The following is a 27,941-nucleotide window of genomic DNA, read 5'->3' on the forward strand; positions in this document are numbered from 1 at the left end:
CATATAAATACACTGGTCTCTATCATTCTAATGCTGCATATTTTAACTATTAAATAATTGTTAATTAAGATATACTTCACATAGTTGCTCTCCATTAAGCAGATTTTTTCTTCTCAGTACCCAGTAAGTATTATCTGTGAGAGCAGGGCCCACGTCTAGTACCTCGCACAATGTTAACACATGTAAAGCCCTGGATAGATATTCACTGAACCAATGAGTAAAGAGTGTTTACTGTTCCTCACAATATGTCTTTCTCAATGGACTCTGAACAGGGATTATCAAGATTAGAAAAACAGTAAAGTTTGCATAATCACACCACATATAAGCAAGCAAACATTTACCAGAGTTCTAATAATATTTTATTTTATTCCTATGAATGTAAATCATAAATTTTGATGTTTTAAAAATCCTAAATGGTTTAAAGGACTTACCGAGACTTGATTAACCCAGTTTTTAAAATAAAAAATCAAACTATAAATTTATATTATAAAAATAACTGCCAGTTTTGCATAGTAATATAGTAACAAATCAACATTCTTCAAAGTTTAAAGGAAAAGGAAGCTGGTATTGGTTTCTATCTGAAGTCAGATCTAACTTTTACGAAGACAATAGTTTCAGATCAGAATCAAATAAACTTCAGAACTCAGTTTGAGAGAAAAGGAAAAACTTTAGTTAAAATCTTTACAATAAAATAATTATGACTATAAATCTCTTTAGTTAAATATGTACACATTACATGGTATTTGTATAAAGAATGGAAATGGATAAAGTTTTTCAGGCAAATCTAATGCACAAATACACCATCTTTTAGAGTATAATGTCAGTTTATCATTCGTTAACAGCTGTGTTAGACAGTGGCTCTGCTTTGTGCAAAACATGATAAACAAAATTAGGAAAAATTCTGCAAAATTATTTAGTTCCCCAAGGAAATTACTAAAATAGAAAATGGCAAAAGAAAAAAAGGTTGCACACTGAAGCTTGATTGTATACTCAGGCCACAATGACCAGCACTGATGTAACCCCCATATCTGCTAAGTCCTTGGGTAGCTTTAGTCTGAAGTAAAAACTGAAGTCCTAGCAATTGTGCTTTTATGCAGCCACATGGCCAATAAGGTAGATATTGTCATAAAGATGCCCTACAAAATCTTCACTAATATTTTGAGCAGCGCGACGGGTATTTCGAATAAATTCTCTTTTTGACATTTTATTCTTCACATGAGGGCTAGTGAGGTCAATGGAAAGTAGAATCAAAGAGTAGCACAGTACATAGACAGCATCTGGAAGGAAAAAGAAACAGTTCAAATTATTAGTTGGTTTACAAAATATGATTCCAATGGCATTACATAAGGCAAAAATGTTCATAATTTCAAGATATCAAGATGAGCTCATAAATATAGAGTGACCAATCCATCCCAGTTTGTCTAGACTCTTCCCAGTTTTGTATTGAAAGTCCTGTCATCCTGGGAAACTCAGTCCCGAGCAAACCAGGATGGTTATCATCCTATCTTAATACTAATTAAGCATGCATTTCCTTCATTTCAAAAGAACTTTAGAACAATTTAGGAGTGTATAGTAAAAATTCATTCTAGATTTAAAAAATTTAGGATTGGCTTTATTTTCATCTTTGCTTTCAAATGTGATATTTCTATTCAAACATCCACAAAATACATTTGTACTGTCAGTATTTATTTCCTCTTTCTAAAAAAAAATTTATATAGAATGCTTTTACAAAAACCTAATTTAATTTGAGAGCATCTTTAATGACGAGAAAACATATTAATCTGGTACTAGAAAATAAAATGTAAATAACTCAAAAGATTATTAATATTCTCATTTAAGATGTTATAAAGGCCTGTGGAACTTATATATTAATTTTGAAAGCAAATCTTTAGGGAAAAGACTGCTACACCTGAGCACCATGCAACAAAATTTTATATATGCCTAGGGTAATATTTGATGTTTAATATTAAAATAGTAACAAACGTCATAATAGTTCTACTACTATAGTGCTAATATTTCGGAATCCTGCAGTCTTAAGAAAGCCAAGTTGAACATTATGTCTTGTAAGGCATGCTCAACAAATTTCACATGACAGGAACAGTTTTGCAATTTCTGCTTAATCAGATAAGCACAATAAAATTTTTGATATGAAAAGATAAGTTATACCAATTGAAACAGTATGTAGGAGATTCAGGCTATATCATATGCACACAAACATACACATATAGATAGAAGTACACACAATGAAAACTGGTTGTATTAAAAACAAATTTTAGTGAAAAATGGTGCTCCCTATATAATATGCAGATTATTAAAAGCTTTAAAAATAATTTCTCAAGTTTTCAATTAGACTAGTAAAAATATCTAAAACCCAAACAAGAATAGTTTCTTAAAGAACTTATGTAGCTAAGTCTAACTTTCTTCTTGAAACAGTATGTGTGTGTGTGAATATATATGTACATGTATGTATATATGTGTGTATAGTTGTGTGCATATATACACACATACACTCATATATACACACACATATACTGTTTTAATGGAAAGTAGAATCAAAGAATAGCATAGTAGATAACATCTGGAAGGAAAAAGACTGCTTATATTACATATATATTTTATTTATATGTATTCTATGTAATATGTGTATTATAGGTATTCTAAAAAATTCTATGTATATATACATATATACACATATACATACATGCACATGATAGCTATGTCTATGTATATATGTATAAACATATATACAAATGTATATAATATATATTTACAAATTTATATATATACAAATGTCTATATACATATGTACAAATATATATTATAAATTTATATATACAAATATCTATATATACCTATAAGACGGACATATATAACAACTTTATATATATGCAAATGTCTATATGTGTATATATGTCTGTGTGTATGTCTATATGTGTATATAGACATAGACATTTGTATAAAGTTGTAATATATATATTTATATATAAATTTGTAGGTAATATATAAAAAATATAAATGGCTATATATATATAGCTATGTGTATATATACACACACACACACGCACACCATAGCTATGACAAACTGTTTTTTCTAAGCTCACATAAATGATGAAGTAGTCACTGCTACAAACAGTGAAACAAGTATTTGTAATTACTGAGAATATTTTCCCCACAGTGAGACAAGTCTCATACATCCCTGTTTTTACCTGAAGGTGGGCAGCGGCTGATGTACTATTTATATATATATTCTTACCAGGACTAAGGCCAAGTTCTCGCATTAAATCAGGGTTGCAAGCACAGAATCTATGTGAGAACTTTGTTATAAGAGTTTCAAGATACTCTCCACGCTCTTCAGGGGCATGGATATGACGAAAAAATTCTCTCAGTGCATTTGGCAAGAACTGATTTCTAAAATTATGCAATGTTACAAGGTCATCCAAGACATCTCTCCTACAGAAAGAAAAAAAGGCACAGCTTTAGTTAACTTTTGTTCATTAAAAAAATGGTAAGAAAAATAACAAATTTCCATTTTTTGGATAAAATACCTTATTACTGATTACTAGATCAGCTAATCCTATAAAAGTATATATAATTCCCAACATTAAAAAAATCTAAGTATGATTATTTAAGAAGTTAACTTTGAAATCTCTCATGGGTAGTTTACAACAAAATGAAACAAGGTAAAACCTAGTAATTTTACTTCTAAAATGAAGAAAAAAGGAATTCTGTAGTATTAAAATGAATAATTTCTTTTTAAGTGCCCTCTTGGCCAAATCCAAATAGCAATAGAATTGTTTATTTTTCAAATTATGAAAGTAATGACAGTCTCCACCTATACCAATTCACATCTTCAGAGGTAAATACTATTTACATAGACTTTTAAGAATGCCTACATATGCTATATATTGTTTTATAATTTGTTTTTGCTTTTTTCACATAGTATATTGTAGACAGCTTTGTGTATCTTTATACCTAGATCCACTTAATTTATTTTTAATGGCTGCACAGTATCCTATCTAATGGATGCAACAATCCTATTGATATACATTTAGCTTATTTGCTATAATATAAATATTTGTGTGTGTATATATAATTTTTTTAAAAATCACTAGCATTTCAATATAGAGTCACACTTTGTTACAATGTCCTTCAATTCTTATTGAACTCAATCATGATTTTATGATCAAATCTTCAACTTCTACCAACTGTATATAACAGGAACAGGCGAAGTACAGCTACTGGGCCAAATCTGGCCTGCTGCCTGCTTTTGTAAATACAGCTTATTAGAACACATCCACACTAGTATATGTATTGTCTATATCTGCTTTCACCACAGAATGGCAGAGTTTTAAGTAGCTGTGACAAAGATCATATGACCCACAAAACCTAAATTATTTACAAAAAAAAAAAAAAAAGAAGAAAGAAAGAAAAAGAAAAGAAAGAAAAAAACCCCTGCCTATCCCTAGGTACTTGGCACTTAAGGACAAAAAAACTTAATGATGCCATCTTTACATCTTTCAATGACCAGGATGCTGGACTCTGAACTTCTCAAACACAGGGATTATATCTTAATCATCCATGTACTACTACTCTAGCAAAGTTTCTGGAATAAAATGAATATTTACAGATTGTTGTTGAAAAATACTGATATATACAAAAGTTTGAGAATTACAATGAAGGTAAACATTTTTAAGCCAGACATTAGATTAGTACGAGAACTATAATTTTAAAAATGGTAGTTCAGTTACGTGGCATCAAAATGTTGTCCCCAAATTTATGTTCTTTAATAACCAAAAGTAAAGTGTACAAATGAATAACTATCAAATCAGAACAGCGTACTAACCATCATCTGTGTAAAACACTGCTAAATGTTACATTTTCATAATTTTCACACTTGAACATGACATTTCTATATAGTGTCTACATGCAAATATATATACCTTATATCCCTAGGATTTGGGGTTTATGACTATAATCTGTCTTTGTACTAGGTTTTTTTATATGGATAATTTCGTAATTGAGAACTTTTACCACTATAAACACTTAGATTATGGCTACTTCTCTTAAAAAATCAGGGTTGCAGATTCCTGAAAAATATTTTGTTTTGGTTTGCTACTACAAAGACGTTGGGCTTCCATTTTGTGTGCATGTGGACTTTTACTGTCTTTTAAAATGGTAACTTCCTCATCAATAAGTGAAAGCTCACAAAAGAAATGATGTGTGAGATATAGGAATCTCTTCCCTGTCTTTATTCAATTTTGCAACCAGATGATTACTATGCAGTATTAGTTTTAAAGTAAAACTTAACTCATCAAAAACATTACTTAACTCATTTTGGATGAAAAGTTAATTTTCATTTTTACCTTTCATCAAGATAGATTCTCAGTTTTTTCCAATTTAGTGTTCTTGTACAGAAGATAAACTTTGCTATTTCCTTTGGTGAATCATCTAGGATACCCTTGGACATAAAGTAGTTCACTCCCTAAGGCAGAAAGACAAGTCTACATAAATAAAATTGCTCTTTATTTATGCATTTTAACAATTAAGCAATAGCACAACAGTAGCTATAAATTCTTTCCAGCATTAATAGACTTTTTGTAGCTTTATCATGCAAAATACAAGCTAGAACTTGAACTGAAACTATTGTTTGGGATTGATAGTTTACATGCAATGAAAAGCAGGAAATTCAAAGTTAAGACTGTTAAAGAAATCTTATTTAATTTTCTGGCTCATGTCAGGTAAAACTAACTATACAGAAATATGGCCTAATATGGGGAAGGGGGCTGCAGATGAAACCACAATACAGATGTTAAAACAAGCCTTTTAACAAACACTTCTGCTGTCTAACAGAAAACATGATTTCTTAAAGCTCACATATATATTGTAGTATGCCTTTCAAGGAAATAGCTTCTTGATTAAAAAAATGCTCCAAATGAAAGACTAGCAATTTTATTCTGGGAGAAAAATATTAAATTATTTAACTTAAAGTAAAGGAAGCCCAACTCCAAGCCAATGTATAGGTTGTACTACTTTGGCTTTAAACATTGCTACGTTCTACAAGAACCTAGCTACAATACACACTGAGGGAAAACATAGTAAGACAAAACAATTCAATGTTTTTCATAGAATTTATCTTTGAATTTCCTTTTCTCTGCATGCAAAGTTTTCCAGAGAAGCATTACCCATAAGTTTTTACCTACTTTAGATTTAAACCACCACCAACAAAACACCACCAACAACAAAAAAATCAAATGCTGAAAACAGTATTCTCTCACATATACAGAGGTCACATTCAAATAAATGTCTTAGCTGGATTTGAATGTGCAGTTATTGAAATAAAAGGCAGGTGGGTTTATTTCAACTCGTGGTTATCCAGATACATGCATTCCCATGAATACTTATGTCTGGATACTAGCACACTATGTGCAGTTAATTGGCAGAGAAAATGACGTATTATATACACACAACATAATGTTTTCACACATAAATTCCTTTGGCATTTCTTCACTTTACAAACACTTACATAGTACTCAGAAATATTATACACATTAAGAATTTTAAAAGTTGGAAGAATATCTATAAAAACCTTTTCAAGATAAAAACTTTCTCATAAAACTTTTATGGTAAAAATTTTTTTTAAGTAATTAGGTACCACGAGGTAATGCTTTTGAAAGGTTATAATTATCTATAAGTTGTAATTCAAAGATCAGACTTTTTATATAAAACTAACTTTATGAGCCATCAACATAATAGCCTACTAGCAATTCGATCAAATTTTCATGTGAATTTTAATAATACAAAAGCAATGCTAAGGCACTGATTTTAAAAATGTACATGAAGAAAAGAATGTGATAATGTGAAACTTTCTTGTCAACTCTGTTGTAACCTGTATTTCAGACTAAATCCTGAATACAAGGGCTAGAAAATGTAATATGATAAAATGGAAAGCCAAAATACTTCTTTGGAATAAGGCTTTCATCAACTGTCTGAGGGGGCAGCAACTAGAAAACCATTAATGCTTGTTCTATCCTTTCCTCCATTAGTTTGAATAATCGAGAGTTGACTGTATACTCAATCTGCTTAGCAAAAGTCAGGTTTGTTTCCAAAATTCCTCAGTGTAAAAGGATAACAATATTTTAGAATTATTTCCAGTATTTAATTTTAATTGAAATGATTTAAAAACAACGTCAATTAAGCATTATTTAATAGATTCTTTATTCATACCTAAATCAGTATCTGAGATGTAGAACTAATGCTAAGCTACTTTTTAAAAATTGTGCAAAATAAACAAACCTACTAATAGTATACATTAATGATATCTAATTATCTAGTTACGTAATCTATGCCACTTTAATATCATTTGGTGATACTTAGTTATAAATTAACACTGGTATTTGCCTCATGTAAACATCATAAAAATACAGTTAGCCATATTCTGTTTTATAAAAAACACATTTTGAGAATTTTATATCTAATCTAACCTGAGTTCTCCCAAATCAATCAAATACATAGAAACAGGCATGAGCACAAAGAATTTTAAATTCAATCCTGAAAACTGGGAACACAGTTTGAAATAAGCCAACTCTACTGGTTTTATGAGGAAAAGAGGCATCAGCTTCAAGCTTGGGATTCCTTTGGAGAGGAAGGTTACTTTAGAAGGGCTACCAAAGTGAATGGTAAAGGAATAACAAATACAAAAAGACATGAGAACAGATTATAACTGTCTCCAATAAGCAAGCTGTAAGTCATCCAAATTCTTATCTTCTTATATATTAGGTTGGTGCGAAAGTGATTGCGGTTTTTGCCATTAAAAGTAATGTCAAAAAACCGCAATCACTTTCGCACCAAACTACAATTAAATACAAAAAAATACCACAGCATGAGGTCTGTTGAATAACTATATATTTGTTTAGTAAGTGGTATAAACGTTTTTAAAAATAAAATTTTAGAAGAATAGTACAGAGAAACTCCTAGACCACATAGCATATCAGTGATTAGTCAGGACTAGAACTCTGAGCAGTGTGTATGTGCATGGACATCTGTGCAGTGTTTCACATGCAAAGGAAATCATTAGTCTAGATACATATATATATAGTATTCTAAAGAAGGAAGGTTGTAGGTCAGTATAGTCTACATAATTGACTATAAAAGTTTCCAATTTTGGGTGTCACATTTTATAAGGCATACTGACAAATTAGGCCTTATCTGGATAAAGGACATCAAGACCTGGTGAGATCGTTGAAGGCTGTAGAAGTCATGTTATGTAAGAAAGAGCTGAGGGATGTAGGAGTATTAGGCCAGAGAAGAAGATACACTTAGGAAAGAAGAAAGATTAAGACTTTAGGATATCTAAAAGGCTGTGTCACAAGGAAAAAGGAAAAGATGTGTGTGGTTGTAGTGAAGATATTAAGCTCTTTTGGGGGGCTATGGACCCTTTTGAGTACTAGGAAAGTCACAGAACTTCTTCCCAGAATAATGCACATACACATTTTTTAAAACAGAAATTGAGTTCCATCTAAGGACTGCAGGTTACAAATCCCTATCCTAGATGAGTATAGATGTAAAGTCAGGAAATCTAGGCAGACACATAGGCAGACAGATTAGTACCACATAATGAAGGGAATGCTTGTAACTTCAGTTGAGCTGTTCAAAGACCAATCATTTGTCTTTGCTTGATTCAATTTTGTTGTTGTTGTTGTTTTTACATTTTCAAAATAAGATTAAGCTTCAAACTCAGAACTACTTAAATTTGACCATTTAATCTATACACATTTTAACTCCCATTTGCAACCCTGTTCAACTTTTAGAATTATCTAAATTGTTGCAGTCATAATGTAGTTCCTTTTTATTTGCATGTGGGGAGAATTCTAAGACAGTTTTGTCAGATAACTCTGAGATGAATCATGATGGTGTCAGTACTATCATGGGCTGAAACCATCATGATTAATCTCAGTTATCTCCAAGCATAGAGATCAGCTCTTGTCAGGTGAAAGGAAACTACTGGCCAAAATATATTTTTAAAAAATAGTTTTAAAGGATAGTTACAGTGGGGTAAATAAAATTCCTCTTATTAAAATAGATATTAGGCCTCACATTTCTTGGGAAAATAAACTGGTAAATAATGTTCATGCTACTAATTATAAATTTCCTAGTCATTTGATTTTTTTAAAAAAAGTATCCAATTCACTTTACATTTAGATAGAAAGATGAATACCTATAAGACTAGCTTGTAAAATAGATATATGTATATCTGTGCATATTTACATATATGCATCGGCTTTAAAATATTTTTTAAAACATGAAGCAATACATTAAAATTGTCCACATTTTATTTTTGAAATATATTAAACACAAGGTGTGACATGCAAGGTATTCAGTGATAGACACTGAGTAGTGTAACACAGAGTTTTGCCCTAAGAAAATTTAAAGTTTATCTGTGGCAATGAGACACATACATAAACATCTAGAATACACACATGTGCCAAGGTACATCAATAGTACATGGCAGTAGAAGAAAACCTAAATGAATGCTTATGAAAAGTAAGTGTTTCAGAGTTCAATGAAAGGAAAAGTCACTATGGGATAGGACATTTGGATAAGGTTTCCTGCTAGAGATTAGACTGAAGTATTGTAAGGGGTTTAGACAAGGAATGTAAGGGGTTTAGACAGCTCTGAATGAAGGGAACACTGGAGAAGAATGTTTCAGTTAATACTGTATTATATGAGCAAAAGTAATATATAATTTTTAAAGACTATTTTTAGGAAGGAAGGGGAAATATTTTGGGTTGGAGAGTAAGTCTACAACCAGACTATGACAGTGACAGAAATAGTGCTGAATTTTAGGGTAAGAAGTTTATTCTCTATCCTAAATCTAACTGGAAGCCTCCGAAGGCTTTTAAACCTGATGAAGCAATGGGTTACAATGCTACAATGTGAATTCGGCAGCAATATAAAGATAAATAACGAAAGAAAAATTAGATAGTGGGCTACTCAGCGGAGCACTCACTTAAAAAATAAAAATAAATAGATAGCAGGCTGTACAACTGTCCAGCTTTGAACATATGAAAAAGCACTAGAAATATGTTTCATATATGAAAATAACTTGATAAATATGCTGGCTATCAAGCCATGTGACAGTGAAAAGTGAAAGACAGCTGATGGTTCTGGCTTAGACGAAGAGGGAAATGACTGACAGAAAAATGATGGACAGGTCAAAAAAAAGTCAAAGAGGGTGTTGATTTGAAGAAAACAGTGATGAGTTAGCTTTTAGAAATGTTGAATTTTAGGTGATGACAGATATAACTAGAAAGGCATAGTAGGCAGTTGGTAATGTAATAGGATATATTTTAAAAGTGAGGGTTGAAGATATAGATTCAGGATCTTGGATAAGAAGGATCAGTAAGAGAGTAATGAAGAGAAGGATAGAATAATGTTCCAGAGGCCAAGAGCCTTCGAGTTAAAGAACAGGGTGTCTAGTGCAATTATGCAGTATGATGGAAAGAGCATCATTTTTAGGACAGGGACCAAGTCATGGTTCTGCAACTTAATGATGATATGAACATAAACAATCTACACAATCTTCCTGAGCCTCAGTTTCCTAAACGGTAAAAATCTTAGTGGGCTAAGTGCATAGCAAAACGAACACAGCTAGTTTTCTTTTTCTTTCAAATAGCTGAAGGATACTAGAATAGGAAGAGGGCACTGAGTTTGGTGACTGGGAGGAAAGAAGTGACTTTCAAGAGGTCTCTTTCCACACTGTAGCAGAGGCTGAAATCCAAGAAGAAAACAAAAGAATGAGCTCAAGGTAAGGAAACTGAGTATTGTCCACTCACTTGAAAAATGTATTAGTACAAAGGAGGAAAAAATGGCAAAATTAAAGGGAAAAAAGAGAAAGAATTTTTTTTCGAGATAATTATGACCTACTCATGTTAGAAGACAAAAAGAGAGGTCAATGCAGACAGGAAAAGACTGACGGGCGGGAGATTTTGCTGCAGGGGCACCAAAGCCGATAAAAAGAGAGCAGGGGAAAGGTCTGAAAATACTGCTGGAGTTTATAATGATTATCCTGGGGGACAGCACAGTAGCACTGGCTCAGAGACAGCTACAGTAAGAAAGTGAAAAGCAGAAAACAAAGAACATGTTGGTTTCTTTCTTAGAGAGGTCTATCTGGGGAGCATTGGAAAAGACAGGGCTGATTTGGATTCTTGGGCAAAGTGGTGAAGATTTCTATCAACAACGATGCAGGATATGACTGGATATGACTGGGAATTCACTAGGAATAAACTAAAGGAGTGCCAAGCAGCAGTGAGAATCTAGGTGAAGTTAATGTGAATTCAGCCCATCTCTTGTTAAGGTTAAGCAAAATCTACCATACATATGTTCAGAATCAGTAAATATATATTTGGGAACAGAGTGAATTCTAGAAAATTAGACATGCAAAGCCAAATGAAAAAGTACTGGCTATTGGTACTGAAAGTACTGTCTACTGGCACAGACACCTGGCACACACATTGTGTAACAGTTGGTATCAATAAAAGTTACACGATGTTTTGTTTTGTTTTATTGGTGTCACTAATAAAACAAAACTGTCACATACTAGGGAGTACCCTTAATTTTTTTCCTAAAGAACAACTTAGTAAAGAAATTTAGAAAAAAATTTAATTTAGCAAGTTTTGTTCAATTTTGTCCTTGTATACAATGTAAAATCTAGTACAATGGCCACTACTTTTCAGGTAATCAAACTGTCCTTAGATCATTATATAGTAGAAAGCCAACTGGATACTGCATTTAATTTTGTTTAAAAAAAAACATTTTGAAGACTTTAAAAATAGTAATACTTGAACAATATAGCTCAATCTAGATTTCTAACTTTCTTTCAACATGATAACCAATATATTATTTTTCAAGTATACATTTTAACCACAGTGAAATTAACTGAATATATTATTTTTCAAGTATACATTTGACCACAATGAAACTTAAACTGAAATGTAACATTTTCAGACTGAAGATAATGTAAAAACTAAGTGACACAATATACGTTATTAATAGTAAAAAATAATTGACACATCTGCAGGTCAAATGGGAACATCCCCATTGTTTTGTTTGCAAATAGCAGCAGCAATGGTTAAGATGACTACTCTGATACTATTTCTTCTTTTCTACAGTGTTTGAAGAATTGCTAAGGTAAATGTAAAGTCTATTAATTTTTATCAGTCCAGAAGTTCTCATTCTCCCTATTTAATCAGAGAACATGTGCTCTACAGTTAAGGGAGGGTGGGCCCCACAGAATGTGAATAATTGAGAATAATTTATCTGAGGATATTTATTATGCAAATAAAAAATCAACACCTTGCTTTTTGGCTGCAGTGAAATAAGTGCAGAAGATTTCTTAATTAGTATGTTTAAGACCAGGTGTCTATGTTTTTATCCTGACATTTCATTTCTTTCTACCCACTAAATTTTGTAATGTTTTCTGCTTTCTGTAATTTTCCATGACCTTCTATGTTTAACGCTGACCTTGAGCACATACATAACAGAAATGTCACACATTGCTTTTATTAAGCTGCCTATAAATATTACAATAGTTATTCCTAATACATTCACTAGATTCAAAGACTAAAGTAAAATCTATGCCCAGATTTTAAAAGTTGTCCTAGATAGAAAGATTATAAGAGTACTAAGTTTTCCTCTCACTGAGGAACCCATAACTAGGCTATTCACCAGAAGACTCTGTGTTACCCAGAACTAAGAGGAAAGGGGGCAATGAAAACCGGGAAAGAAATGTAAAGATAGTTTTGATGTCAGTTTTAAGTCTAAATAGCAGATTTCAGTCTCCTTTCTTCCAGAGCAAGAACAGAGAGCACACACTGTCCACACTGAAGTGGGAGAACTAACAGCTGTGAAGAGAGAGTGCCAGTATCCTGTAGCCAGTTTTCTCAGTTAGTTATGAAACATAATACCATATTTTGTCTGGAGGATAATGAAGAGTTTTAATTTTACATTTACCTTTCATATAATATTAAACCAGGTTATGTATAAACATTGTTTGAATTGGCAAGGATTTCAGCTAGAATGATTTATGGAAGACTTTTCAACATATTAAAGAGCAGAATGCTGAGGAACTGCTAAGGACAGAGATATATACACCTGAAATTATCTGCAGTTAGAAGATGTCAACAGAAAATCTCACATAAAAGAGTGATGGTTTAAGGAAAATCTAAATAAAAATAAAAATTCCCTCCAATGGAGTCCAGGGAAAACACAGAGGAGGTATAGGACAGGTCTTCCTGCTTATTTTTCAAGAGAGAAAAAGCAATGGCAAACAAAATAACATGACCCTAATTTTCTAAAGTTTTAAATAATTAAAAGCCCCTATTAATTAGTTCTAATAGCCTCAAACAGAAAAAGAACCACATCTGTGAATTCTAATATCCCCCAAAAGAACCACATTAGTGACTGGGATGGATCAATATGATAGCTAAGAAAGTATTTCCTAAATAATAAATTACTACTATCAATTAAATGTAACAATCATTATTGTAATTATTATCAAAAAAGTTGCTGCTAGCTGAGTCATGCTTCTTGGAAAAGCCCCCTCTATCTCTAACCTGTCTCTATATTAGAAAAAGAAAGCATTCTAATCAAAATATGGAGATAAATCTCTATTAGGTTATGATTAATAACTGAAACTAATGAGAAAGTGACACATTTAACAATGATGCTAGCTAATTTAGAATTCTTGCTTTATAAGAATCACATACAAATACTGGATTTGCAATGTGCATATATACAACTGTTTAAATGACTAACCCGTAAATACTAGTTTTATCATATTACCTAGATCTTAATATGTACATTTATAAATATATTTTAACAGCTCTGAAACAGTTTTAAAGTAAACAACATTTTTTTAAAAAGTCTACTAGTAGACAAGCAAGTTGGGATTTACATGGTAGTTTCACTGCTAGCACATGTATATACTTAATCATGTAACGTAAGTATCTGTTCATCCCGCCAACATTGTAGCCAAGACACATATTTTAATTTTAACATAACTCTGGACCCCTAATTATTGCTTAAATGTCAAAAAGATTAAACTCAGCAGCACCACTGAAACAAAATGTTACTGTATATGCAAAAGATTGCATATACATGTCAGAAAATACAATTAAAGGGTATCATTTAAAGCTAGGAGATATTGATGTGACCAATACATACTTCATGAAGGGCCATTCGTCAGGTGTCATATAGTTATCTACTAGAATCCAAAAGTTCAAGAAGAGGAAGAACCCCAAGGCCTAGAACAGTGCCTGGTTCTTGGTATTTTAAGTTGTTGTAGTTGTACCTTTAGTATAAACATAGAGTTAACAGTTTGGTGAACACTTAGAGGCATGTTTAACATGTCTTATTTCATTTAATCTTCACAAGAACACTGTTATAAGTATTATTACTATCCCCATTTTACAGATGGGGAAACGGAAGCACAGAGGTTAAATAACTTGCTCAGAGTCAACATTACATAAATTGTAAGTGGTAGAGATACTTAATAAATATTTGTTGAATGAATGTTTGAATCTACGTGTACAAAGCTTCCAGCTGACTTTCAAGAGATGCTGTAAACTTCTGAGGATTATATAATTCAACCAAGGGAAAAATACAAAAACCACCCCCTTCCAAAAAATGTATAAGCTGCATCAAATATTAAGGGCAGATAAAACCCCAGCACACTTTGAAATACCTCAAGTTATACATTCTCAAAGGTCAGAGTCACCAATCCAAATAATCCAAAGTAGCATATCACTTTGATACTATATTTAACTGCTAATAACCAAAAGAGATTTACAGAAATCTTAGGAATTTTGTTATAAAGAAGGCATCTCTCTAAAAACTTTATGATATAAAAGAAGAAAATGTTATATAGTTTTATGGATAAATGTACACTACAGTTAGCTGGTTTTAAAAAATGCATTTAAGGTAGTGTTTCCTTCATACTCCCATATTTGAAAAGCTGTAAGTAAGTTGATGGATGTCTTACAATTGAGGACATCCAAGAATTGAGGAAATATTATCCTTTGGATTTCTGATACAGTACTCATATTTTGAAGTGACATCTACTGTGACACTGGTAACAATTGCTAAATTGATGAAAGACATGTAGAGGCAAACACCTTGGACATTAAAGCTGAGAACTTAAATCTAGAAATAATATCAAGTTTCACTGAAACTGTGATCACAATGGATAAGGAAAAATATTTGGGAGGTATTAAGGGGGTCAGGTAGTGTATGATGAGAAAATAAAAAGCAAACAGATTTTTCATTAAAATGTACTTTAAAAGCTCAATGTACCACTGTAAAGTCTCTAGTTACAATTACTTAAATTGCTAACAAAAGTAAAATTCAAAGAAAAAATTGTTCATTATAGCATATCATATTTTAATATTAAAAATTTAAAAATGTGTCCTAGGATGAAAACATTTTCCACTATTTTCAGTTTTCACCCTAGACAATTCACACTCAATGATACAGCAAATTAGTAGTTTCCATAGCACACTGAATAAAACAAGAGCAAAATCCATCAGGTGGTTTGACTGATGAAAAAACTATGGAATATTCTAGGGCCTGAATCTCTTTTTCAACCAGATAAAGATTAGAAGAGGGTCTCAGAAATTTGTCTTTCTTTCAAGTTTCTAAAAGGTTTATTCTGAGTACACAAACCTCCTCTGGGAACTGATTCTACACCACATGTTGGAGTGACTCTTGGAGAAAAGGGAAAAGGAGGGTGGCTGGGATAGAGTATGGTTAGGGTAAGGTGTAAACTAAAGTTGTCCTAAAAGGCAAAGGGTAAAGCTGCCTTCTTAACCATAAAATCACCTGATGGATCAGATTAAAAAGAGATACATACATACATACACACACGCATATCCACACATACCACATTACTCTCAAAAAAAGAAAATGACTTCCAGTTTAGCACCATTTGACTAATTGTAGCTAGTCGTTTAAAGGTATTAACTTGTCTACACAGAGGAAGAGGCTATTTAGTGTCTGAGAGGCATAATTTTTCACTTTGACTCTAATGCTGATCAAGGGGAAGGGGCTTGCCATAAACTCCAGCATTTTAGCTCCTATGGGTAAACAGTTCTTATAGAGGGGAAAGCTAGTTAAGCCATATTTGGTGAGGGACTCCTCTGTCATCTAGCTTCTTTTGCCCTGATTAAATTCCCTTCAGCAAATTTGGATATAAATTGATCTGCTACTGAGAATTAGCAATGTTTGTTTATGAAACAGGGTCTTGCTTTGTCACTCAGGCTAGAGTGCAGTGGCATGATCACGGCTCACTGAAGCCTCAACTTCCTGGACTCAAGTGATCCTCCCACCTCAGCCTCCTAAGTAGCTGCGACTTCAGACACATGCTATCATACCCGGTTAATTTCTGTATTTTTTGTAGAGACAGGGTTTTACCATGTTGCCTGGGCTGGTCTCAAACTCCTGAGCTCAAGTGATCCACCCGCCTTGGTCTCCCAAATTGCTAGGATTACAGGTGTGAGCCACTGTACCCAGTTAGCAATGTTTATTTTTAAAAATTTGCATTGAGGATTACATCTCCAACTCCTGAGTTTGGATAATAATAATAGCAATAATACATCAAGATGTTTTTGGTTATAAACAACAGGAGACCCAGTTCAAAATAAAAGGGATACATTTACTTCAAAAATAAAATTACCTTGTATAACAAGAAGTTCCAAACTAATATGCCTCCAGGTTGTTAGGCTCACAGATAGCATCACAGACCCAATTCTTTCTTTCCAGTCTGCTATTCTTGGTAGGGTTACTAATACCCCTCATGGCTACCACATGGCTGCACGTGGTCATGCCATTATATTCTCACATACCAATGCCTAGAGGTGTACATGACACATGTACTTGTGCGTGTGAATGCATGCACACACACACACACACACAGACAGACAATACTACTTCTTTGTGTCTCTTTTTAAAACCTAAAAAATAGGCTAGGTATGATGACTCATTCCTGTAATTCCAGCACTTTGGGAGGCCGAGGCAGGTGGGTCACTTGAGGCAAACCTGTCTCTACTAAAAAAAATATTAGCCGGGTGTGGTGGCATGCACCTGTAATCCCAGCTACTCCAGAGGCTGAGGCACAAGAATCACCTGAGCCCGGGAGGCAGAGATTGCAGTGAGCCAAGATCGCACCACTGCACTCCAGCCTGGGCAAGAGTGAGCCTCTGTCTCAAGAAAAATAAAAAATCTAAAAAATCTTTCTCTATACACATATATTCCAACCTCAGGAGTCAAGAGATAGATTACACGGATGCCATAAAAGCATCCTCCAAGGTGAATGGAGCTTGGAATAAAGAATCCATATTCAACTCTGGACCCTAGGAATGAGCCAGCCACACAACTGGTAGAGGTGCTTTCCCTAGTGAGGAGTCTAAATGGTGAGTTATAAGCCTTGGCCATGTAGGCCCAGTGTGATTTTTAAAAAATTACTTTTATCATAGGATATAGTACCACTAGAAGGAACCCCAAGACATCTCTTGAGTTCCACCTATATCCTTTTCTTTTGCCACATTGTGTAGTACTATTTCCCTCTGGTTATCAGGCTTAACCACTTCAATCACAGCATAACTACCTCCCCTCCTATCCCCTCTTCCTCCCTTTTAAAATTTTGATATGTTTGCTTAGTAGCAGGAAGACCTAAACTGGCAAGAAGGTAGGGTCAGCTACCAATCAAATTGTTGTGCCACAGGTGCCAATGTTCCTCCTTTGGATACTAAGGCCTCTAACCCAGCAGAGACCAGAAATAAGGAAGGCTGAATCACACATGTTTTAAGTGCATCACTAGTTAAAATGGCATTCCAGATGCTTGGATGCCTTAACAAAGGCCATTTCCCTGTTTTTCGTTTCTTCTAGCATCCTAGCTGCAGTTGTTGAATCATAAGTCTAAGCCAATCATGTAATCTTTCTATTCTATTCTCTAGTGCTCTAGGGGTGCTCGTGTGATTCAATTATGTTCTATAAGAAATGAGTAGAAGTACGCCAAAGGCTTCTCAAAAAGATTTTTCTCCCTAATAAGTATAAGGAATATGAGGAGAAAGCTTCTTTTTCTGCCTCTCTTTCTTTGTACTGGGGACACTATTATGGGGCAAGTGATATTTTGAGTTGTGGTAGCATCTTGCTATCAAGAGAGGGTGAAAGTCAACACACTCAGGTCCATCAAGAGATCATCATCTCACTAAAATAACTGGGATACCTGCATCCAGGACTCTTTTGAAGTAAACAAATGTAAAGGGTTTAAGTCACAGTTTAGGTTCTCTGTTCCTTGCAGCCAAAAACATATTAGCTGATACACACAGGGAGAAGTGGGTAACGCAAGAAGCCAGTCATAAAATGTGGAACATGCTGAGTCGAGCAGCATAACGAAGGGTGCTGAGAACTCAATTCTTCCTAGCTAGATCTTAGTTTATATCACAGCCAAGAATTAGAATTTCGAGTTTATCTTTCTCTTTCTTTATGCTATCTGGCATTGTTGAAGTATGTGTGTCTTACTGTCAACTTGGTTCACATTCTACTACCTAGAAGTTTATTCCTGAGAGATTCACTTTCAGTAGAAAGATAAAGCCAAATTTCTAGACATATAGAACTAAGGATAAAACCTCAAAAGGTAGTATATTTTCCAAAGTAAAAAGTATCTTAGTGGCCTGTCAGCCTTCATTAGGAATACTTCTGTGTTGCAGGAGGTACTAAGATTTAAAAGAGTTAGTACAGAGAATGAGACACCAAGTAAATAATGATGAATGGTCTATTAGTTACAAATTATTTGACACAGATACATTTATCAATATGTACAGGCAGTTATTTGAATTCAATATTGCTTTCAGGTTTATTGCCTTACCCTTATTGTCCAAAGTAACACTTCCCTTTCCAAATCAGATGGTAATCAAAATATAAAATGGAAGAATCTCTCAGTCTGTCAAGACTCAATTCAACTCTCAGGGTTTGTTTGTTTGTTTTGTAGTAAGTACTATCAGACCAAAGGAAAGAAAACAATTACAGACCCACAGACTTTGATAAGAGAGAAGATTACATCAGATAACCGCAAGTGAACAGGGTATTTCAACCACTCTAAAATATTTATTTACACACAGTAAGATTACAGATAATCTATACTAGGTTATCTCAAAATATATTCCCTGGAATGTTTTTACCTTCCTCCCCCCAAAAAAGAACACCACGTCAAACAAAATTAGATATATATTGCATATAATCTCTCCCTTGTTAGACAGTCATGATGTACATCAAAGTATTAACGGCTTTGAAAACTTAGGCTGTAAATAAGCCAACTAATCATAATCTATCACGTTCAAATTAGACTTAAGAATTCCTTTTCAACTGTGTATTCCCAAGGAATGCACTTGGGAAATGTTTATCAGTACATTCTAATAATGCCCATGAGGGTTTTCATTCCCTAGGAATAGAAGTTAAAGTTATTTTTCACCACTGTTGCTACACTATGAAGTAATGGTAATGACGATTTTGTTGTTGAATACTGGAGCAAAAAGTCATTAACATATATCTGAGATACTATTTTTAAGAACTGAATATAAATTCCTGAAATGCTTTCTATAATGGAGAACTACAAATTTCCTGTTTATACTTTAGCTGGTCCAATAACAAAAATAACATGTTATCTTGAAAATAAGTTGCATATTCATTTCTACCTCAAACATGTGGATAGATCAAATTTAAAATATTTTTATAATAGATTATTTAGTAAAATGTATAAAATTATACACATGTGGATATTTCTGTATAAATACCAGAAAAATGTGCTTACATAGTCATTAAAAAAAAAACTTTTGTTATCTGACCCCAATGAGGATATTTAAAACAAAAAACTGTTTAAAAACACAATTACACAAACAAAAATAAGCCTATATTAAAGTTAAACCATGTTCACTACCAATTTTTCAGATCCTAAATTTAAAAATAACTACGTCAAGAAAGTGTTTTAATATACATTGGAGCACAAGTAATATAGTTTACTGGTTGTTAAATAAAATTACTTCATTATACTACTGCTAGTGGAATAAAATTGACACACACAACTTGTACATGCAGGGAAAATACAACAATGTAAATAGATGGTTTTCAGCACATTCCTTTACTAGAATGTGGCCACCTGCCACAAAGTACACAAGCTCATGCACAAGATCAAGACGTTACATACAGCTGAGATCACAATGTCATGCATAGTACAACAGCGTGCCAGATTATCGTACCACAAACTGTGCAGATGTTCTCCCCCACCCCATGAGCCACTGCCAGCAGCTGCTGTGGAGCTTGGTTACCCATATCCGTGACATGAACGGTGTCCTTTGGAGAATCTTGTTCCCTGTGGCTGTAAGTATTCTTATTTTTATAATATTTTAATGATGCTTGCTATCAAAATGTTAAGTACAATACTGGAAATTATGAAAAAGTAGACTTTTTACAATACTAAGCAATTATATACATCTTATCTCAGGTATTTGCAAAAAGCATCACATATTTAAACATATTATCAAAACTAATTTACTGCTCAGAGTTAAATGAACCCAAAATAATATATCTGATGACAGTGCTCCAGTGAGTGGGGAAAAAGAAAACAAAATACAGTCTCCAAAAAGTACTGCCTAATTTTGAGCACTCAAAAAACTTGGCAAGAGTCATTCTAAAGTCTGGCTAAAGTATGACTCATACAGATAAGTGCTATATAAGAACATTTATTAGGATAGATCTTTCACTAACATGATTTCAATTTTGAATACTTGACTTGGTAAACAATTAGCCAAGTTAACATTATTTATGTTAGTCAATGAAAGAAAGTACAGAATATAGTCACTAAACTACTTCCCCTCATTTCTCTGACCTTATTAAGTGTATTGCAATGTCTTTTTCTTCCTATATATTTCCTAAGTGCATTCTGGTAAAGATAGCATTTTCTTTGGCTATTAGGTAACATCTGCTAAATCACATGTTCATAAAAGCATAGAATCAGAATTTTGGAACCTCAAGACACATTGAGTGGCTCAGCTCTATGCCTCTTGGGAGTACTATATGGCCCTTTTAGAATGATAAATTCAGTGCTTCTGCAATGTGCCAGAGTATCTTTAAATCAGGCCAGGGAGTTAAAAAAAAAAAAAGAAAATACAGCCAACTCTCAATAACAATGGAAGGTAGGATAGATAAGTAAAATCTGAAGATCTAAAAATCTTATTTTAATTAATAACTTGAATCCCCTCTCTTAACAAACATTTGACTTATAATTTTAAAAAATTATGTCAGATATAAAAAGAACTTGAATTTGAGCTCTTTTCTCTGCCCCCTCTCCAAACACCCTAGAGGAGGTACTAACAAGAACTGTATAGTTTGATATTGGTAGCTGCAAAGATGAAAATCTATTTATATGTCTAGCTTTTCCAAATTAGATATTTAAACCTATACATATAATATTTTAGTATATGAGGACCCATGTGTATTTTCATCTTTGTGTAAAAATGATTGCTTTATAATTTGTTTAAAAATTGGCATTCCTTTAGCAAGGAAAGACTACTTACCATAATCAATATCAGCAATTACATCCAACTTTTCTGACTGTAACAATCTACAACTTAGTACTTACCAGGTTACATTTCTCTTATAATGTAACTTTTGAAAGTGATATGAATTGAAGATGACAGTTTTATTCAACATCAGAATAATTCATGATAGGAGCCAGCATGCCTTGATTCAATGGGCATAATAAGACTGGGGCTTAAAACAGCTGCCTCTCCTGATTCTTACGTACTGTACAGTACAGCACTGTACCATTCTGCCTCAGTTTTACTCCAGCAATCATCATTCAATTACCTCAACAGACTGATGCAAAATACATATCTTTATTATGACTATTATTCAGATCACTGAGACAGGGTCTCACTCTCACAGCTTATTGCACTCTTGACCTCTGGGGCTACATATCTTTATTATGATTATGATTATTATCATTGAAACAGGGTCTCACTCTCACAACTTACTGCACCCTTGACCTCTGGGGCTCAAGTGATCCTCCTACCTCAGCCTCCGGAGTAGCTGGGACCACAAGAATGCACCACAATGCGTAGCTAATTTTTTTTTAATTTTTTGTGGAGACAGGACCTCCCTATGTTGTCCAGGCTGGTCTCAAATTCTCGGGCTCAAGTGATCCGCCTGCCTCAGACTCCTGGAGTGCTGGGATTACAGGCGTGAGCCACTATGCCTGGCCTGAAAAATATATATTTTATTATAAAGTTCATCATATGAACTGTTTTAATTAGCAACAAATAATGTTTAAGTCTAAATAAAGAATATAGAGAATAATAAAGTCTCTATAACTGTGCCATTATTTGAATATGTAAGTGCAGCAGAATCTCTTGTAAGAGCAGGTATGCCACAGTACAGGATAAAAAAAGTGACATACTTATGTTGCCATATGTTTACATGGACGATAACTGGGATTTGACCAAAAACAAGGTGAAAACAAGTATATTTTATAATAAAAGGCATTAGAAAAAATGTGCAATAAAGGGACAATAACAACATTTAAATTTATGATAAATAGTTTATCCATTTATTTGCCTTTCTGAAGAATGATCATTTGATTCTAAAAAGCAATATTATATTGGTAAATGTGTAATTTGAACTTCTTATAAATCATTCTAATTTCATTAAGGTATCAGTTTGCTATTCATTGACAGTAATACCTCTTTAAATAGTGATGAAAGAAAAGAAATATCTGAATTTAAATATTATACCTGGCTTTACAATATATATACCTTGTTATATTTCTGGAGATATGACTTAACTGGTAAGAAGTGTATCAGTAAACCTTTGCAATGGCATTTTATTTTATTTTAAATTTATGTACCATAAAAATTTAACAAAAAATAAACCATATATAAGTAAAAATCAATTGACTAGAAAAAGATATTATTGGTATTATTATATGCATACGTATAAAATTGGTATTTTTGTTTAAGACTCAAATATTTTATTTACATAGGAGAAACATTTCCCTAATTATAACAAAAGTTAAGATAACTTTAGAAAATACTTGGCTGCATGATTTGAACTGTCATTAATACCTCGACAACAAATGAAAAAAAGTTGGTTTTGAAAATTAGGTAAATTAAAATAATGCTGCAGATTAAATTTTTCCACAAAAAATAATGGACCCAAAAGTAGTAGTTCTGAGTGCTGTATAATTTTCACTTAGATTTCTAAGAATAAATCTGTAAGTATTTAAACATTTCTGAAAATCTGAACTTTTCCATGACATAGTAAAATAAGAATAGAGAAAAAAAAATCAGTGAAAAAGTTGTTTTCACATGTTGATCATGCTTACATGTTATGTTAAGAAAGAATTAAATAATTAATACAAAATTCTTCAATATTATAACAATCTATAAATAGTTCCTATGTCAACATGGAATTATATTGTTAAAGGCATTATTTGAAGACAACGTTTTGATTTGTCAGAAAATAGAACAATGTCCTCAATGATTATCTTTGATAAAAGTAACATCACTACTAAGGAAAAACAATAAACAGAAAGAAACTGCTACAGATAAAATCTGATGAACACACTCTGTGTTCTTATTATCAAATTTTTGTGCTCTCTACTTATAATGTACTAATATTGTAATCAGGTCAGTAGAGGACTGAATATATATCATGGATGCTGCTACATAAAGTGAACAGGTAGAAAGGTTAGAACGTGACATGGTAAGGCGAAGAAAAATGACTATGTCACATAGCAATAGTTTAAAATATTGGTTTTCTCAGTGATTAAAAAAGCTTGTTCAATGACTTTATTTTCCCTGCTAGCTTATGATATTGGAAAGCTGCAGCAAGATAGTAATAAAGGTCACTGGATACAAATATTCAAGTTCTTCACTAACCTCATCTGGGTTGGCATTAAAGGTGAGGCTGCCTTCATCCAGCTGCATATACAATTTTCTAAAAGAAAATCCTAAAGGTGGGTTCTTATTGTATATGGAACAGTGACCCCAAGTGGATTTGCACAACCTGTAAAATCAGAGAAAATGAGACAAGAAAACATTACTACATTTAATTTCGTAAGTTAAATATGCATATACATGCAAAAATAGTAACACGAAATGATATAAGATTGAATTTTATAGTTCTAAAGTTTAAAATTTTTAGGTTTGTAATTGTTTTCTATTTGTTTACTAGAGTATGACAGATGCTTTAAATTTAGCAATTTTGACAGCATCTAATAAATGTGAGTTATAAAGATTAATATTCATGAGTACTATCTGAAGTTAAACATAAACTATTCATAATAATAGTAATAATAGCTAACATTTACTGAGTACTTACTAGATGTCAGACTCTATTTTAAGTATTTTAATTGGATTAGCCTGCCTAATCTTCACAACAATCCTATGACGTTGGTGATACAGATAAGAAACACAGAGACAAAACAGTTGCCCAAGATCATATGGCTAATATGTACAAATGCAGGATTTCAACCCAATGAGTAATCCACAGCTTGCAATTATTAACCAAGAATCTAAATAGGGTTTATTAACTAACCTATGTGCTCTATTGTGAAATAAAACTAAATGAGAGGAAAAGAATGCTGGGCAGGGAAACAACTTTTGTTTTTCAAATAATACATGTTACAACAGACAAATTAAATATAGAAATTGTTTGTAATGCCACAACTTGAATACATTCATCAAGCTGTGATGTTAAACATAGCTGTTTTTAAGATACTGCTTCAAAAACACTGGTTCTTTACTATCAGAGCGATATATGATTGTTTAGAAATTCTATAAAACCTAAAATACTAACAGTTCATATCTCAAAACACACTGCAGATTGGGATAGTTTCTAACTCTTCACAGAGGCAATAGCTACTGGTTATTTGAAAGTTAACGTTTTATCTTATTATAGTGCCTGGAAATTCTGGATATCTACCAAAAAGCCTTAAATATAAATGCATTATTCTAGAGAAACAGAGAATACTGAAATTATATTCTGATACAATTGTGATGAGTCTTTGTCTCAAAATTGTCTGATTTGTTGTGTATTCAAAAACACCTGCTACTTGTTGAGACAAACGAAACTGTTTACTTTATTTTATTCATTATTAATTTCTGCCTCAGATTTCCTTCTTTTAATAAACACACAAAGTGCAGAGCAACAAGAAAAAGTTACTGTCTGAGCATATAACATCAAAAATTGTGAGGACAAGGGGGTAAAATATCTAATTTAACATGAGACTACCCTCTTAGTAGTTGATTTATACTGCTGCATTATTTTTACCCACCAAATGAAATCACTGACTCAAAACTGTAAGTATAAAAAATTGTTTAGAATATTATCAATATTTTTTCAGTCTTATTAATCTACTCCCAATAAAACTCAAAACTAGAGTTGTATTACTAAGCTTTGTGAAAACCAGAGAACTTCACAACATCAATGAGTATTCAATACATCCAAAGTTGAAATTAAAACTAAGCCAGCCTTTAATTTCAAATAGAAGTAATTTATTATTAAGGAAAAAATCCAAGTATTATAAAAATAGGCATAATTATGGCAAATATTTCTTTCACAAATGAAAAATTCAGATTTAAACCCCAAATGAAGAGTACATTCTGGTTGACTTCAGGTAAGACTAGAAATTAAACTTTTAAAAAAAGTTCAAATAAATAAACAGAAATTAAGTTAGTAAGGAATACTAAAATGTAGAAAAGAGATTATAAAGAATGAGCCAGTTTAAAAGTACTTTCATTTCCTCTTCTATTCACGTGATTAAAAAATTAATAACTTATTTATTTTAAAGACTCCTCATTAATAGAATTTCCTCTCACATAGTACTTTCACTATGTCAAATGAATAAAAGAATAACAAGATATGATATTGATGATTTTTATCTATTTAGAGGTTGAGAAATGACCTATATAACTTGTACTAGAACTGTGTGACATCAGAAAGCCTAACTTAGGAATGTCATTACTGAAAATATATTTTGACTAAAGTTTGTAATTTATTAAGTCTCTCAATTAGATTTCTAGTTTGAAATTATATGAAGTCTTAAAAAGATATTTGTTTCTAGTTATATTCTATATTTTTATAAAGACCTATTTCAAGATAATAAGACAAATAAACTTTGGTAAAGGATGCTAGAAGGTCTGAGATCCAATGATTCCATGTTTGGTAATATTTTTAGGCCAAAAAATCATGTACCTATACTTTTTGTTAAAGTATATGATGCTATTTAAGGAGTAACTTAGGTTCAATAAAACAGATTCTATTCCAGCAAATGTTCTTAGATTTGTGGTTTAATTCAAACTAGTACAATGTGGAAATTTATATAATCTACTTTAAGTTCAGCAAGTAAATAAAAACAACTATTTGTCCCCTTGCTTTCTAATATTTGCCTACTTCATTGACATGCTGGTTAGAAAAAAAAAAACAGATAAAATTTTCACCAGTTAAATTTTATTCTAACAAGCACCTTTGAAAAAATATAGAATTGAGTAAAAATGTAAGGCTCTATATGAAGAAAATTAAAAACAGTAACATTTGAGGACTATTCATTGATTTCGAAGTCTGCCTGTTCTTCAGATGGGATACCTATGGGAAGCAGAAACTACACAGCATGTGAACACTCCAACTTTTAAATTAGAAATCTCACATGTACCATAAAACCTAAAGTATAATAATAATAAGAAAAAAAAGAAGAAGATTCAAAAGTACTGATGATGAGAGATACTGCTGAAACCTTATCCTAAATCATGTGGTGGCACCAAATTATACCAACAGTTATTGTATTTTTACCATTGTGAACTCTCAGATAACCAAACAAAAAAGTCAATTTTACCTAAGAATATCCTTGATGAAGCAGGAACCATTAATATTATTAAATTAAGTTATTAATTTAATAAATAATTTTAGTAAATTAAGTTACTAATTTAATAAAATTAATGCCTTGAAAAAAAAAAAAAGAAAAGAAATTCTCACTCCACAACTTTGCAGTATTTTTAGAATAAAGTGAGAGTTTCTGATTTATAATCAACTGACAGCCTGATGGGTAACCTCTCTTCTAACTGTAAAGTTATTATTCTGTTTTCTATTGTCCTCCTTTTCACAAGATCAAATTTGACTGTGATGCTAACTGTCTATTTTTCCAGGTTTTAATAAAAAGCATCTCAAAGTACAAGCCCAAGTTTAAAGAAAATATTTTGTAATATACATTATAAAAAGAACATTTAAGTATGATTATGTTTAGAGATACCTGAATTCAACATTGGTGGGTTTAACTTACCCTTGCCAGAGAAGTTCATCATTCGCAAGGTCCTGCCAAACACATGAAGCCAAGCAAAGGTCAGTTGCATTCAGGTAGGACAAGATGGTAAAACTTAGCTCAGGAGGCAACATTTCCAAATTAATGAATCCTTCCTGTTCTTTTGATTTCCTTGCCTTCAAAAGATGATATATGTCAATGCCTCCTTGGACTTGTTTACGATGATTGGTGTTAGAAATGTTGCTCGCAGCCATTCTCCTGCTCTGCTCTCTGGTGAGGTAGCCCTGCTCACTGTAGCCTTCTTGTTGTAGCTGCTGGTTTCTGACCACTCTCCACAACCCTTGACCCATCTGCAAGCCTGGGAAAAAACCAGAATGTAATAAGGGTGACATTTTAAAAGTAACCCATTTTTCCCAGTGGTATAACAAATCTGACATGAAGCATTCATTTATCAGAATTAAAACTTCTCATTAAAACCTACTAAAACCAGAAGTATATTACTAAGAATAGCTGGAAAATTATAAGTGCAAATTTTGATAGACAAAGTTTCAGAATTACTTGGTTCAATCATCACCTTTAT

General features: G+C 32.5%; 1 protein-coding gene across 1 annotated transcript; it reads right to left on the reverse strand.

The window, feature by feature from the left end:
• Positions 1-336: 336 nt before the first annotated feature.
• FBXO8 (F-box protein 8) lies at positions 337-27,719 on the reverse strand. The gene is made up of 5 exons (XM_009240468.4): positions 27,383-27,719; positions 23,985-24,111; positions 5,364-5,482; positions 3,254-3,450; positions 337-1,277 (listed from the first exon to the last, which is right to left on the reverse strand). The coding sequence occupies exons 1-5, from the start codon at positions 27,709-27,711 to the stop codon at positions 1,090-1,092; spliced, it is 960 nt and encodes a 319-aa protein (XP_009238743.1). The 5' UTR covers positions 27,712-27,719; the 3' UTR covers positions 337-1,089.
• Positions 27,720-27,941: the final 222 nt, after the last annotated feature.

This window comes from Pongo abelii, chromosome 3 (genome assembly GCF_028885655.2).
Source record: "Pongo abelii isolate AG06213 chromosome 3, NHGRI_mPonAbe1-v2.0_pri, whole genome shotgun sequence".
Classification (NCBI taxonomy): domain Eukaryota; kingdom Metazoa; phylum Chordata; class Mammalia; order Primates; family Hominidae; genus Pongo; species Pongo abelii.

Bases quoted from the DNA above. Each gene is read 5' to 3' on its own strand.
- FBXO8 (XM_009240468.4), bottom strand. From the start codon at position 27,711: ATGGGTCAAGGGTTGTGGAGAGTGGTCAGAAACCAGCAGCTACAACAA. The intron at 5,483-23,984 runs GTTAGTGAAGAA...TTTCTGCCTTAG, and splicing joins TTAATGCCAACCCAGATGAG to GGAGTGAACTACTTTATGTC. The intron at 1,278-3,253 runs GTAAGAATATAT...TTTTCCTTCCAG, and splicing joins AGAACTTGGCCTTAGTCCTG to ATGCTGTCTATGTACTGTGC.